Here is a 16,283-nt window from a genome sequence, read left to right as displayed (position 1 = left end):
GGTAAGCCGAGATTGTGCCATTGCACTCCAGCCTGGGCAACAACAGTGAAACTCCATCTCAAAAATAATAATAATAATGACATTAAACATTTCCTATTTACCAAGCACAATTCTGAACATGTTACAGGTATTAACTCATTTAATCCTCACAGTAGTCCTATGGGGGTGTCTAAACCTGTTGCCAAGACTCTGACACCTGAGTGGAAGGGGTGGAGGCCTCATTGTTGAGGATGCAGACTTCAACTTATACCTCCTGTTTTTCAATTTGCCTCCCCCACCCAGTTCAGAGTCTCTTGGGCTCATCATCTCTCAAGAGTAAACCTCTAGTCTTTTGCTGGGAAGGGGAGGTGGTTGTACAAAGGGAAGGAACAAATGAAGGGATCTACTGAATCCTATACAGCCTTTCAAACTGTTTTAAGCTCTAAATTCAACTCTATTTTTAGAGATTATCTGGTGCTTCCTGTCCGTCCAGGGTTCTGCAGTAAAAAGGAGCTTGCTCCTTTTTTTCTTATTTTTCTTTTAAAAAAAAAAATTTAGGCCGGGCATGGTGGCTTACGCCTCTAATCCCAGCACTTTGGGAAGCCGAGGCACCTGAGGTCAGGAGTTTGAGACCAGCTTGGCCAACATGGTGAAACCCTATCTCTACTAAAAATACAAAAATTAGCCAGGCGTGGTGGCGGGTGCCTGTAATCCTAGCTACTCGGGAGGCTGAGGCACGAGAATCGCTTGAACCCAGGAGGCAGAGGTTGCAGTGAGCCGAGATTGTGCTGCTGCACTGCAGCCTGGGCAACAGAGTGAGACTCCGTCTCAAAAAAATAAATAAATAAAAATAAAAATAAAAAAATAACAACTTTATTGAGGTATAGTAGTGTGCTTCTTGGCTTCTCCACATGTAGACATCTAGATTTCCAGTTTCTCAAGTTGCTAGATCAGCTACTATTGCCCAGACCAGCCTGGGCAATACAGTGAGAACTCATCTCTACAAAACAAACAAACAAACAAACAACAACAATTAGTTGGGCGTGGTGTTGCAAGCCTGTAGTCCCAGCTACTTGAGAGGCTAAGGTGGAAGGATTGCTTGAACCCATTGGGTAGAAGGCTGCAGTGAGCTGTATCTCGCCACTGAACTTTGCAACATTTGTTATTACCTTTTTTTTTTTTTTCTGAGTCTCACTCTGTTGCTCAAGCTGGAGTGCAGTGGTGCAATCTCGGCTCACTGTGACCTCCACCTCCTGGGTTCAAGTGTTTTTCATGCCTCAGCCTTCCAAATAGCTGGGATTACAGGCGCTTGCCACCACACCCCGCTAATTTTTTTTTTTTTTTTTTTGAGAGATGGGGTCTTGCTATGTTGATCAGGCTAGTCTCAAACACCTGGGCCCAAATGATCTGCTCACCTCGGTCTCCCAAAGTGCTGGGATTACAGGCGTGAGCCACCACACCTGGTCGGCTATTACCTTTTATCTACTGTCTCTTCTCTCCTGTTCTGTTGGTCCCTATGGCTTCCACAGACAGCAGATAAACATGCGTTCAGTACACTGTCTTTCATCAGAAGTCCCTACTTTTTACATTATGTACTTTCCTGTTGTTTAAATGTTTTTTGAGACGGAGTTTTGCTCTTGTCACCCAGCCAGGAGCGCAGTGCAGTGGTGCGATCTCAGCTCACTGCAACCTCCACCTCCCAGGTTCAAGCGATTCTCCTGCTTCAGCCTCCCAGTAGTTGGGATTATAGGCACGGGTCACCATGCCCAGCTAATTTTTGTATTTTTAGTAGAGATGGGGTTTCACCAGGGTGGCCAGGCTGGTCTCAAACTCCTGGTCTCAAGTGATCTGCCCACCTCAGTCTCCCAAAGATCTGGGATTTCAGGCGTGAGCCACTGTGCCCGGTCTAGTTTTTGTATTTTTAGTAGAGGTGAGGTTTTGCCACGTTGCCCAGGCTGGTCTCAAACTCCTGAGCTCAGGCAATCCTCCTGCTTCAGACTCCCAAAGTGCTGAGATTATAGGCATGAGTCATAGCACCCAGACAAGATGTAATTTTCTAGTTTTCTTTTTGAATTTTTAGCTGTGATTCTCTACGAAGATTTTCCTTCATAGACCATTTGGTTACCCTGACATACAATTCCTACAGGAAACACAAGACAAATGCTTTATTCTTTCCCTTTACTTATCAATGTACAAAATAATGAGTTGATGCCCTGGCAATCCCAAAGATGTCATATGAGGGCTTTTTTCTTTGACTCAGATTTTTATATCTTTGATGTACTTCAACTATTGTAGGCATTTTTCCTTTTAATGATCTAATTGTCCTATCTATGGCAATGGTAGTCCCTTCAAGTTGGCTCCAGTGTGCTACAGATATGATCCCATTCATCTCAGGTCACTTTCTTGTATTCAAGCACAACAAGATGCCTTGAGGTTTATAATGTATGATTCCTGCCTGCCTCAGACTTTGAATCAACCTTATTCCATATAGAGCTTAGAATTTAGTAGAAAATGATATTTAGAAACTATAAATTGGGCTGGGCACAGTGGCTCATGCCTGTAATCCCAGAACTTTGGGAGGCCGAGACAGGTGGATTGCTTGAGGTCAGGAGTTCAAGACCAGCCTCGCCAACATGGTGAAACCCTGTCTCTACTAAAAATACAAAAATTAGCCAAGCGTGGTGGTAGGTGCCTGTAATCCCACCTACTTGGGAGGCTGAGGCAGGAGAATCACTTGAACCTGGGAAGTGCAGGTTGCAGTGAGCCCTGATTGCACCACTGCACTCCAGCCTGGGCAACAGAGTCAGACTCGGTCTCAAAAAAAAAAAAAAAAAAAAAAAAGAAACTGTATATTGTCTCTGCCAATGCTTATTGTCACTGGGTTGTCATTGCTTCTTGGGAGTGACAATGGACTGAGCTGGAAATATCTATTTTTAAAAAAGAGAAAAATCATGAGTTCATACTAATATTTCCAACTGAAATTCAATATTACAGGGTTTTAAGCTGGGCATGGTGGTGTGCACCTGTGGTCTCAGCTACTTGGGAGGCTGAGGTGGGAGAATCACTTGAGCCCAGGAATTCAAGTCCAGCCTGGGCAACATAGTGAGACTCTGTCTCTTAAAATAAAATAAAATAAATTGTAGGGTCTTTCCTCTGGTTCTTTACTTTATATCTTTTTTTATGCTAAAAATCTTGATTCCTAATAATATTCACAAAATTAACTTATTTTCTTTATGTGTGTGTTTCCAAATAATATACCAATAATGGCTGGGCGCGGTAGCTCACACCTATAATCCCAGCACTATGGGAGGCCAAGGCAGGTGGATCACCTCAGGTCAGGAGTTCAAGATCAGCCTGGCCAACATGGTGAAATCCCATCTCTACTAAAAATACAAAAATCAGCTGGGCACACTGGTGCACACCTGTAATCCCAGCTCCTCGGGAGGCTGAGGCAGGAGAATTGCTTGAACCCAGGAGGTGGAGGTTGCAGTGAGCCGAGACTGCGCCGCTGCACTCCAGCCTGGGTGACAGAGAGAGACTCTGTCTCAAAAAAATAATAATAAAATAAAATAATATACCAATATTATCACTACCAGTGAGATTACCAAATGCAATTTAATATTTCCTTGTGGTTCTTTTTGCCCTGATACATTTTAACCTTAGCTGAAGGATAATTTAATGGGACAAATCATTTTTGTACCAGCCTGACACCATTATTCCTTAATTAGGAGTAAAGGGAACTAAGTGCAAAAGCTCAAGTCATATCAGTTTTTAGACCATTTCCCCTTCCAACTAGCATCCTGAGACAAAAACATAAGGTCTGGATGAAAGAGTCTTCAGGGAATGGATATAAACACAGGAGAAACAAATCACCCTACTGAGTAACACGGGGTCAGTGAACTGAAAGAATAAGAGGCCAGGAAAGAAATCATGAGCATAATTCTCATTAAACAGGCACGGTAAGTCAGAGCTGACAGGCAGCTGCAAATTTTCTCAGCAGGAGCTATAGTGAAATGCTGCTTAGCAACACCCGAAGGCAGATGACAATGACGACCATACAAAGAGCTGGAGGATCAGATTTAAGCGTGACAATCATGCCATCTTACAACTGCCTATTGACCAACCAAGCAACAACTAATTCTGGTTAAGTGGTAAAATCTGGCGACTATACTGCCTTTGCTTTATTACTTTTATTTCCTATCTTTTTTAAAGGTGGGAAAAATAATGTCTGAGCCAATAAAATTCAGGCACTGACTCGCATAACGATACTCCTCTAAAAGCATTTTTTAAAACATCTTAAAACTTTACAGAATGTTGTGGAGATAACTGTGAGTTAGAGGACCTATAATAAAATTCAAGGTGATCTCACTATTATTAGTGATTTCTTTTCTTCAAATTGAGTGTATAATCATTTTCAAGTTTTGATACACATTAGAATCATCCATGGAGCTTGAGCAGGACAAAGCTGCCCAGGCTCTAATGCAGACATGCTGAATCAGAATCTCTAAACGTGGGCTGGCTATCAATATACCGAAAAAGATCCCAGCTAACTTTTTTTGCACCCAAAGTTGAAAACTACTATAACATAACATATAAACATTTAAGACAAAATTTTATGTGCATGAGAATCACCTCGGGAGCTTGTTAAACGTGTGGAGTCTCAGGACACTGGAACGTTTTGGATTCAGTGGCCTGGTGTGTGCTGCATAGTTTCCAAATTTAACCAGCATTCCAGGAAACACCTCACGATCCAGGTGTCATCAAATCACACTCTCAGCAACATTTTTAAACTATATTTTTTGGAAAGAAAAAAAGGCTAGGGTCCAGAATGTGGCAACTACTGACCTGAGTGATGTTTGTGAATATCTGCTCAGACATTCTCTCGCACAGAACAGCCATCAGCTGCAGGACAAGCAGCTTCTGCTCTTGGCCTTCCACAAGAAGAGTCTGATATTGCTCTAATTCCAAGAGGCTCTTGCTGGAGAAGGGCTCAGTTTTTAACTCTGTTTCATTTTCCGTGGCCACGTGAGTCAACTCCTAGAAGCATGGCAGGAAAGAAAAAGTGAAGATAAAGCCAGCAGAACTAACGCCTTCTCAAACATAAGTAGAAAACTCTGTTTGAACTGCATGTTTAAAGAAATAGTCTGTGTTTGTTGCAACATTATTTATAATAGCCAAAACTTGAAGACAAGCTAAATGTCCAGCAATAAGAAAAAATTATGATGTATTTATAAAATCACAGCAGTTAAAATAAATGAATTAGATTTATATGGGTATCAACATACATAGATCTCAAAAAACACTACTGAGTGAAAAATGTAAGTTTCAGAATAATATATACAGTATGATACCATGTATATAAAAATTTTAAATCTCATAATAAAAAACATACACACACACGTACAAAGAAATAGTTTGACAAGCTTTCTGCTTTGTGGGTATTTCTATGATTTCTACTAGTGGCCTTCCTTGAACTGAGCCTCAGATCACCTCACATTCTCAAACCCTTTTTGGAGACCATTAGATGCCTCCAGCACGACAGCTCTTTTCCTCTACGGTACTTAGAACTAACTTCTAAGAAATTATGTATTACTGTGGGGTTTGTAGGCTATTCACCTACCCTTCTTGGCTCACTGAAACCGCTGCCTCCTGGGCTCAAATGATCCTCTCACCTTAGCCTCCCGAGTAGCTGGGACTACAGGCACAAGCCACCATGCCAGGCTAATTTTTTGTATTTTTGGTAGAGACGGGGTTTCGCCATGTTGCCCAGGCTGGTCTCAAATGCCTGAGCTCAGGTGATCCACTTGGCTCGGCCTCCCAAAGTGCTGGGAGTGAGCCACCTTTTTTTAAGTATACAATTAAGAGCACATCCCCTTGGAATGTTATTTAGAAAGAGTATCGCTGGGCATGGGGATGGGTGTGAACATGGGAGGTAAGAAAGCATCAAAAAGTGTCCCCTACTTCAAGTTCTAGAAATGTTAGCCCTGATCCCCTCCTTGAATTCTCCCATACCTACAGAAGCCTTAAACTCTCTTAGAGTTCTTTTAGAGTAGACACTTTATTTGGGGAAAGAGTTGAGAAGGCAGAGCTGGAGGTCTCTGGCTTATGATGTCATACAGTGCAACAAGGAGTAACGTTATGGGGTACAAGTTACTGTCAGAGAATAGAAGAAAAGCAAGCAAAGCACAACCACTGGCACTAAGAAACAAACCCGGAAAAGGCTTCAGGTGCCTGCAAAATGAAATGAAGGAGGCAGAATTGCTAAATCTCCTTTGCAAATACCTGACAAAACAACAGTCAGAAAGGATAAGGGATTACTCTATAGCTGTAAAACCTGCTATTAACTTCAAAAGAGTTCTTACTGTCAACACAGAGCAAAGATTAACCCTTTCACAGATCGAGGGTTCTGCTTTGTTCATCTCTAAACTGCCAGTGCCGATTATGTGGGGAAGTAGTAGATAACATGAGCACTAGTGAAGAAAGGTTTCTTCTTTTTACCAATCCAAAGGCTACTAAAAAAATAAATTCCTTTATGTCCTCTGATCGCTTTCCTTAAATTAGGGCCTACATTTTAGGATCTAAAATTATAAAAGCTTTGAAAATTCAAAGCGTTTCCTGGCACTCCCCTGGAATAACACTGACCAGGAACTACAGGTAGTTCTTACTTTCAAACAGAAGATGAAGAAGTCTCCTGCCAAACCGCATTCCTGGCAGTGGGACAGCAAGTCCCCGAGATGCTCCACCCGGCCCTGCTCTGAGGATACCTTCTGGTACAGGGCTTCATCTTCATCTTCATCACTGCAATGCAGGGTAAAATTTATCTTGGCAGAGTCACCAGAGATACACATAATTTTAAACCCCACAACAATCTTCTAAAGTAACATGTTATGTCCAAACAGTTAATCATTAAAAAGATCCCCCAAATCTATTTAACTTATTTTACTATTTCTCCATTCTGAAAAAAGTATTGATTCTCAGAAACTAGGCTGTGATGTCCTGCATGGTCATTTGCTCAAATAGGGAAAGATTCATGAAGATGGATGTTAGCCAGGCACAGTGGTGCACACCTGTAGTGTACCAGGAGGCTGAGGCAGGAAGACTGCTTGAGCCCACGAGTTTGAGGTTGTAGTGCATTATGGTCACAACTGAATAGCCACTGAACTCCGGTAACATAGACAACATGGTAAGATCTCATTTTTAAAAAAAAAAAAAAAAAAAAAGATGGATGTTGGAGAATTACTATTACTTCTACAAAAGCAAGGAGGAATGAAAGTATATATAAGTCGTATGCAGATATTCTGGGTCCTGAGGAAAAACAGAAAGAGAAGGCTGTAAAGTAAGACTAGATCACAGAGGGCCTTCCTTGGATGTCATTCAAAAGAACTTTAACTTTTTTCTGATAAGCCACTGAAGGGTTATTGGCAGCAGAAAAAGACGTGATCATCATGGGAGGACATGCAGTCTCAACTGAAAGGAACCAATTAGCTCAGATAAGAAAATGCATAAAGGTTCAGAAAAATGAGTAGGTTGAATGTGATTACCAAATTATGATTACTGTGAAAATTTCTATATTTATTTATTTATTTGAGATGGAGTCTCGCTCTTGTTGCCCAGGCTGGAGTGCAATGGTGCGATCTTGGTTCACTGCAACCTCCGCCTCCTGGGTTCAAGCAGTTCTCCTGCCTCAGCCTCCGGAGTAGCTGGGATTACAGGCGCCCACCACCACGCCCAGCTAATTTTTTGCATTTTTAGTAGAGACAGGGTTTCACTATGGTGGCCAGGCTGGTCTCGAACTCCTGACCTCGCGATCTGCCCGCCTTGGCCTACCAAAGTGCTGGGATTACAGGCATGAGCCACTGCACTCAGCCGTTTTTTGTTTTTTTTTTTTAATTTTTGAGACAGGGTCTCACTTATTGCCTAGGCTGGAGTACAGTGGTACAATCATGGCTCACTGTAGCCTCAACCTCCCAGACTGAGGCAATCCTCCCACTTCAGCCTCCTAAGTAGCTGGGACCAGAGAGGTGCACCATCACAACCAACTAATATTTGTATTTTTTTTGTAGAAACCGGGTTTTGCCATATTGCCCAGGCTGATCAAGAAATATCTGTACTTTCTCATGAGGTACTATGGCTTTTAGTTTTTAATTCTTCTGACAAGTGAAAAGACAAAGATACCATGTATACATATATATACACCTGTGTGTGTGTGTACATACTTTTTTTATAATTTTTTTTTTTCTTAAGACGGAGTTTTACTCTTGTCACCTAGGCTGGAGTGCAATGGCGCGATCTCGGCTCACTGCAACCGCTACCTCCCAGGTTCAAGTGATTCTCCTGCCTCAGCCTCCGAGTAGCTGGGTTTACAGGTGACTGCCACCACCCCTGTTTAATTGTTGTTTTTTTTTTTTTTTTTTTTTTGAGAGCGGAGTCTCGCTGTGTCCCCCAGACTGGAGTGCAGTGGCGCGATCTTGGCTCACTGCAAGCTCCGCCTCCCGGGTTCCCGCCATTCTCCCGCCTCAGCCTCCGAGTAGCTGGGACTACAGGCGCCCGCCACCGCGCCCGGCTAGTTTTTTTTTTTGTATTTTTTTAGTAGAGACGGGGTTTCACCGTGTTAGCCAGGAGGGTCTCGATCTCCTGACCTCGTGATCCACCCGCCTCGGCCTCCCAAAGTGCTGGGATTACAGGCTTGAGCCACCGCGCCCGGCCAATTGTTGTATTTTTAATAGACACAGAGTTTCACCATGTTAGCCAGGCTGGTCTCGAACTCTCGACTTCATGTGATCCGCCCGTCTCGGCCTCCCAAAATGCTGGGATTACAAGCATGAACCACTGTGCCTGGCCTTTTTTTTTAAAAAAGAAATGGGGGTCTCGCTATGTTGCCCAGGCTGATCTTGAACTCCTGACCTCAAGCAATCCTCACACCTTGGCCTCCCAAAGTGCTGGGATTACCAGTATGAACCACCATACGCAGCTCAAGATACTATATTATTATACCATATGATCATATAAACAAATACAAAAGCATTGAAGATGTACTAAAAAGCAAAACACTAAAATAATATGAACAGGAAATAAGACGCTAGTTGACTTTTGTTTTCCTCTTTATGTGTTTTTTGTATTATACAAAGAATATGTGTTATTTCAGTGACCAATGACATAAAATTTTTTCAGACTAAATTGAGAAAAAAAAAATGACAGATGTTTCTTCATCTCATTGAAAAGTACAATTATTAACTTGGCAGACAATCTCATCAGGCAGTATGTCTCAGTGTGCCAGTTCACTAAGAACATGGACTTCCTATTCCTCTAATAGAATGAATAACCTATACATTTAGCTTAGGATATTTCCTGTATTATCCCAGAATCTTCCAGAGTCCTTCAGATCAGTCATGTTTTCTCCACAACGTTCTATGTTGAAGGAAAAGCCAAAATGGATAAACATCACTTCTAAGCTTCTGTGAGCCATTTTGATTGTGAAAATGAAGTACTGTATTCAAATACTTCTAAAACAACATGATGTTAGCCTGGTATGGTGGCACGCGCCTGTAGTCCCAGCTACTAGACAGGCTGAGGCAAGAGAATTGCTTGAACCCAGGAGGTGGAGGTTGCAGTCAGCCAAGATCATGCCATTGCACTCCAGTCTGAGCGATAGAGCAACACAGCCTCAAAAACAAAACAAAAACACATGACAATTATCTTAAGAAGCACTACTTTAGTCACTCTTAAAAATTCAACAATAAGGCCAGGCGCGGTGGCTCACGCCCGTAATCCCAGCACTTTGGGAGGCTGAGGTGGGTGGATCTCCTGAGGTCAGGAGTTCCAGATCAGCCTGACCAACATGGAGAAACCCCATCTCTACTAAAAATACAAAATTAGCCAGGTATGGTGACACATGCCTGTAATACCAGCTACTCAGGAGGCTGAGGCAGGAGAATCGCTTGAGCCCGGTAGGCAGAGGTTGCAGTGAGCCAAGATCGCGCCATTGCACTCCAGCCTAGGCAACAAGAGCAAAAACTCTGTCTCAAAAAAAAAAAAAAATTCAATGATAAAGAGTAAATTCCAAACAATTATATTTAATTCCAGAAAAGTAAAAACTCTGAATCTAAAGATCATAAAATCTAAGCTGCTCTTATAGAGTTTCTTTAGATAAACTTTTTTTCTTTTTTTTGAGACAGAGTCTCACTCTGTCACCTAGGCGGGGGTGCAGTGGCACGATCTTGGCTTACTGCAATCTCCACCTCCCGGGTTCAAGTGAGAGTCTTGCCTCGCCTCCCGAGTAGCTGGGGCTACAGGTGCCAGCCCCCACAACTGGCTAATTTTTGTATTTTTAGTAGAGATGGGTTTCACCATGTTGGCCAGGCTGGTCTTGAACTCCTGACCTCAAGTGATCCACCCACCTCAGCCTCCCAAAGTGCTGGGATTACATGTGTGAGCCACCACGCCTGGCCCTTCTTTCTTTCTTTTCTCTTTTTTTTTTTGAGACTATCTCGCCCTGTTGCCCAGGCTGGAGTGCAGTGGTACGATCTCAGCTCACTGTAACTTCCACCTCCTGGTTCAAGCAATTCTTGTGCCTCAGCCTCACAAGTAGCTGGGTCTACAGACATGCACCACCATGCCTAGCTAATTTTTGTATTTTTAATAGAGATGGTGTTTCACCATGTTGGACAGGCTGGTCTCAAACTCCTAACCGCAGGTGATCCACCTACCTCAGCCTCTTAAAGTGCTGTGATTACAGGTGTGAGCCACCATGTCTGGCCAAAAACATCTTGATAAACTGTTGCTGGGCAGAATAGCAGCTTGAGTTTGTACTGATAATTCTGTTTGCAATCTATGTGTTTTTCTATTTTCCTCAAGTCCACCAAACTGAAGGGGTGTTTTAAAACTTTACCAAGTTAACCATGAATATAAAATAATATTTCAATACTTCAACAAACAGCAGCACTTTGAATGTGATGTGAAATCCAAACAAGATAGCAGTCACCCATTCGTATTACATGGACTATGACCAACAAGAAATTATGTTCTGAGGTAATAACATTAGATCATCCAGAAAGTGGAAATAATTTAAAATATGCAATTGTGAGAGGTTGGATAAATAAATGATCCATTTCACTAATATTTATTAAGCACTTTCTAATCAATCCCTATGAGAAACAAATCTCCATCATAAAATTACCATAAAAGATAGCTATCGGACAATTTCCCTCAGGAATAAGTCTGAAGATAAACACACACATATACCATTTTAAGAGTCAGAAAGATAATTGGATTATTATGGTGTTAAGGGTGAACATGTGTCTGCCCTTTACTCTGATTAACTGGCAAAGATGGTGGAGTAAGTGGGCTTGTTGTGATGCAGAGCTGTGAGGCTCCAGTAAATTGCACCAACTATTAGCAGGCATCTTGGGAAAAAACCTGGAGGATTATTTAAGGCTTACGTTTCATTTAGAGAATATAAATAGCAAGCACCTCAGCCACTTGAGTTGCTGGTTTCTTTTCTATCAGCGCCCCTTAGTGGTTGAATGACTGAATGGCCTTTTGGGCAGAACTAAATCTGAAGAGAGACAATAATGGATGGGTGGACTCACCTAATGGCCTCTTTGATGGTAATCATAATGCCACCATGAGTGGCAGCTCTAAACTGACACAGAGAATGGAGAGAGGGCACAGCTTTGTCCAACCCTGCAAATCCTTTCAGGCTGGCAATTGCCTTCTTCCTTTCTAGCTTCCCCAGAATCCATAATAAGATTTCTTGGCAAAGTGACCTGGCAGAAAAAGCAGTTATGAATGAGCTTGTCATCTTACTCCATGCATCTAACAAGCTAACATAAAAAAAGAAAGAAAGGCTGTCAGGTTCCACTGCATTTTAAATGCTGGCACCATCTCCTAGTACTACTGAAATGCAGGAGTGGAAAGTATGCTTCTTGTGAATTTCAGAATGCAAATATCCTGAAATTCAATGACTGACTGACTAATCCTTGGCTCTGGCAGCAACCCTGATTTGCCACATGAGCCCCATGTGATTTCTTTTTTTTTCTTTTTCGGTAATTCCAAGTGTACTACTGCCTTTGCATCAGGTACTCTCAAAGAAAGCACACACGGACAAAAATCATCTACTCTTAGCAAGACCAATAGCTGGAGACCAAGAAACAGCATACTAACAAAATATTGCTGAAACCTCAACCCCTTTCATCTGTGTCAATCAACTAGAAGAGGAACTAAATCAATGTTCACATGTTCCTTGTCTGTCTCTGATGAGGACATGACAATGCTGTGAGGACTTGAGTTTTAAAACAAAAACCAGAGGCCAGGCGTGGTGGCTCACGCCTGTAATCCCAGCATTTTGGGAGGCTGAGGCAGGTGGATCACCTGAGGTCAGGAGTTCGAGAACAGCCCGGCCAACATGGTGAAACCCTGTCTCTACTAAAACTACAAAAATTAGCCGAGCGTGGTGGCAAGTGCCTGTAATCCCAGCTACCCAGAAGAGTGAGGCAGGAGAATCACCTGAACTCAGGGACAGAGGTTGCAGTGAGCCAAGATCGCACCACTGTACCCCAGTCTGGACAACAGAGTGAGACTCCGTCTCAAAAAAAAAAAAAAAAAAAAAACCCAAGAGTTATTTTGTGGACTGTCCCTTGAAACCAAGTTCACAGATGTGCAGCCTCCCTCTTCCACTGCATTCTCTTGTCATTGCCATTGTGGCTGTGGGCTACAGTGACATGCTGACTCAAGCTGAAGAGCCAAGGGCACTATGTAAGCTTTGAATAGTACAAAAGATGGTGTTTTCCTTCACCACTTAGCAATGATGATAATGATAGCTACCATTTATTGAGCTTACTATTTGCCAGGGACTATGCTAAACATATTAATGCATATTGAGTCTTCACAATAACTTTGTGAAGAAGATACTATTATTGTATATTGGATTACATGTGAGGCTCTCCAAACACCAAAAATCATAATTCTGTAGGACTTGAGATAAGATAACTCTTACCTGGAGGAAGAAACAACATAAATTACTGTGAAAATATGGCTGATATAAAATGAATCCCACTTAAATTCTATGACAAAGGAGTATTTTCTGGATGACTAAGAAATCCCTTCTTTCTAAACAACACACTGTATCACCAACACCGAATCCCAGGCTAAATACAAAGTGCCACATTCAGATCCAGATTTCCCAAACATGTTTTCTAACTCCACACAAGGTCATTATGATCCATCCCCTATTTCCTCCTTCCTAGACATGTAATTGCAGTATTTCTCACTGATCGAAAAATGGCATGTTTACACATGTAAACAGAGATTTGGTCTTCGAGATTTAGGACAGAGGCTGAGGAAAGTCATTCTAAAAACTGTATCCAATGCCCTGTGATCCGCAAAATTCTTGTTCTTTTCTAGATGAGCCAAATAGGAAGATCCCAGTGTTTTCCTGACTTTGAAAGGAAATGATAATTTCAAAGTGGCAAATATAAATTCAAAATAAGAACAAAAACAACATGCAAAAAAGATGTCACAATTTATAAACAAGTAAGATTCTATTTATAAACAAATAAGGGCCCCTTGATTGTTTACCTTATGTGAGAAACACTCTGCTTAGTAAAACAGTAGAGAAGAAAAAGCACTCCCAGGACAGGAAGCAGAGAATCCATCAAAACTGTCAAAGGTTCATTCCCAACCACGTACACCTAGAAAAAAGGAAATGGTGAAGAACAATCCCATGACTGCCTGGCCAAAGCAATGGGAATCACACACCAAACACCTAGCAGGGCTCAGTGTCTTAAGCACTATCTCATCCGAATCACACCATTTTAGCTCCAAGGATGTGCTCAGACATGGCAATGAAACCATTTGAGTTTGGCAGACAGGCTGAAACAAGAGAGTGAACTGGAGCAGCACCATTTCATGTGTGCAGTATCTAGAAGTGCCCAGAATGGGTCAACTACCCCGCTTTCTGACCTCTTCCTTTCCTACTTTTGGCTATGTCTGAGTTTCCTAATCTACCTGTTGTTTAACTATATAACTGTCCTACTGCTGAAGGCCCTGCTATTAGGAACAAGTAATTATTACCAAAGGGAAAAACTTTAAACTAGATTTGGAAAATCAAACCAAACCAAACCAAACCCAAAACACTGCTTACTCCAGTTTCATCACTCTTAAGATGTGACCACCACATGGACATGTCCTATTCTCCCTAATTCTATAAATGTTTAAAGAAATTATACCATAGGGCTGGGCACAGTGGCTCATGTCTGTAATCCCAGAATTTTTGGAGGTCATGGAGGGAGGATTGTTTGAGGCCAGAAGTTCAAGCCTAGCTGAGCAACACAGTAAGATCCCATCGCTACAAAAACATTTAAAAATTAGCCAGGCTTGGTAGTGCATGCCTACAGTCCCAACTACTTGGGAAGCTGAGGCGGAAGGATCGTTTGAGCCCAGGAATTCAAAGCTGCAAGAAGCTATAATCATGCTACTGCCCTCTAGCCTGGGTGACGGAGTAAGATCCTGTCTCTTACAAAAAAGAGAAAAGTAATTGCACTGTTCACCTAGATCTGTACTGGCTCTACACAGTTAAGTGTGTGAGGATGCTAACTACTGCCTATTAAAAAAAGTAAAAAAAAAAAAAACAATTATGTGAGGATGGTGACTTTTATTAACAATCACAATGTTGCATGTTTTAGTTGTACCTTTCAATAAGGCTAGAACAAATGCATTCAATTCAATAAACTTTTACTGAACACTCACTGGGTTCAAAGCACTGTTTTAGGTACTGTAGTGAATATAAAAATCAGTAAGGGTCATTATCCTTCATATTGCTTGTGATATATGGGAAGAATAAAAAAAGTAAAACTATTATTATTATATTTGAGATGTGGTCTCTCTCACCCAGGTTGGAATGCAGTGGTACAATCACAGCTCACTGCAGCCTCAATCTCCAAGCTCAAGTGATATTTTCATATCAGCCTCCTGGGTAGCTAGAACCACAGGCACACACCACCATGCATGGCGAATGTTTTGTATTTTTAGTAGAGATGGGGTTTTGCCATGTTGCTCAGGCTGGTCTCGAACTCCTCCTGGGCTCAAACAATCCTCCCATCTTGTCCTCCCAAAGTGCTGGAATTACAGGCATGAGCCACTGCACCCAGCCAAGTAAACTAATAATAATAATAATAATAAGGCAGATAATTGAAAGTATCTTAAGAAGTACAAAAATGTTATTCAAAACTCCAATTAAACACAATAGGATTTCAAAATGTAATTCCATTATAAGAAGTTAATTAAAACCTGATAGTATGGATAGTGATAACGGTAAAAAGAGAAATAAAAGGAGCTGACAATGATTATGATCATGGTATGTTCCAGGAACCATGATAGGTTTTTATCTTCCAAGCCCTATACTAGATTCTTTAAAGAGCTAGCTCGTTAAAATCATAACAATCTCACAAAGTCAGTACTAGCGGCCCTATTTTGAGGGTGAAACGGGCCCAGTGTGATGGCTCACACCTGTATTCCCAGCACTTAGGGAGGCCAAGGAGGGAGGATCACTTGAGCCCAGGAGTTTGAGAACAGCCTGGGTAACATGGTGAGACCCCATCTCTATAAAAAATAAAATAAAATAAAATAAAAGGGAAGGGAAGGGAGGCCCAAAGAGGCCCTTATTTATAGAAAGAGTTTTGAAGTAAGAATCAATGTTGTTCATGAAACTAAAGATCATGGAGGTACTTTCATGAGCTGGAAAAATCTCTGTGCTTTTCCACTGAATCCTGTCTCTTAAAAATCAACCCTAATTTTTCACAGCCCTTAAGCCTCCTGACTCCTCTCTGGAGCCTGTTAGCCAAGGAGCCAGCTTCCTGTGCATGATCTAATCTCCATAAGCCCAGCTAAATGAAGTGCTGTGTACAGCACCGTTCAGAAGTCATGTACAGGCCTAATGATGAAATCACCAATTACAGGAGGCAAAAGAAGAGATTCTTCCAGATAACGTAAAGACCTATTGTTCAGCTTTGGATCCTGTGTTCTCAGAGGTAATCCCTGTGGAGCCATCCTTCCTTACCAGGATTTTTTGTACAAAAAATAATAAACCCCCAAACAAGAACAACAAAGAAAACAAAAACAAATGGAGTTAAGTCTTCATTATTTACTGGCTTAATAGGGCCAAAGCACCCCAAACTTTAACAAGAACTCAACTGAGCACATTCCTCAGGGATATATGTTGTTGCTGATAAATTCCTCTGATTTGGCCAGGGGCAGTGGCTCACACCTATAATCCCAGCACTTTGGGAGGCTGAGGCGGGCGGATCACC

The 16,283-nt window shown here is 41.8% G+C and overlaps 1 protein-coding gene across 4 annotated transcripts in view; it reads right to left on the bottom strand.

The window, feature by feature from the left end:
• The window catches only part of TANGO6 (transport and golgi organization 6 homolog), a 268,545-nt gene that overhangs the window by 193,542 nt on the left and 58,720 nt on the right, over positions 1-16,283 (bottom strand). For 3 of the 4 annotated variants that reach the window (XR_004438955.1, XM_033218803.1, XM_033218802.1), the window contains exons 8-11: positions 13,555-13,667; positions 11,568-11,744; positions 6,645-6,777; positions 4,825-5,016 (exon numbers count right to left, since the gene is read on the bottom strand). Coding sequence is in view for 3 of the 4 variants with exons in the window: in XM_033218803.1 (XP_033074694.1) it covers positions 4,825-5,016; positions 6,645-6,777; positions 11,568-11,744; positions 13,555-13,667 (615 nt within the window). In the remaining variant the exon portion in view is untranslated. The remainder of the gene's footprint in view (positions 1-4,824; positions 5,017-6,644; positions 6,778-11,567; positions 11,745-13,554; positions 13,668-16,283) is intronic. The other variant, XM_033218804.1, reaches the window with a different exon arrangement.

This window comes from Trachypithecus francoisi, unplaced genomic scaffold, assembly GCF_009764315.1.
Source record: "Trachypithecus francoisi isolate TF-2019V2 unplaced genomic scaffold, Tfra_2.0 Lachesis_group10, whole genome shotgun sequence".
Classification (NCBI taxonomy): domain Eukaryota; kingdom Metazoa; phylum Chordata; class Mammalia; order Primates; family Cercopithecidae; genus Trachypithecus; species Trachypithecus francoisi.
The sequence above is the reverse complement of the archived record's forward strand: the minus strand, read 5'-3'. Positions and strand labels throughout refer to the sequence as shown.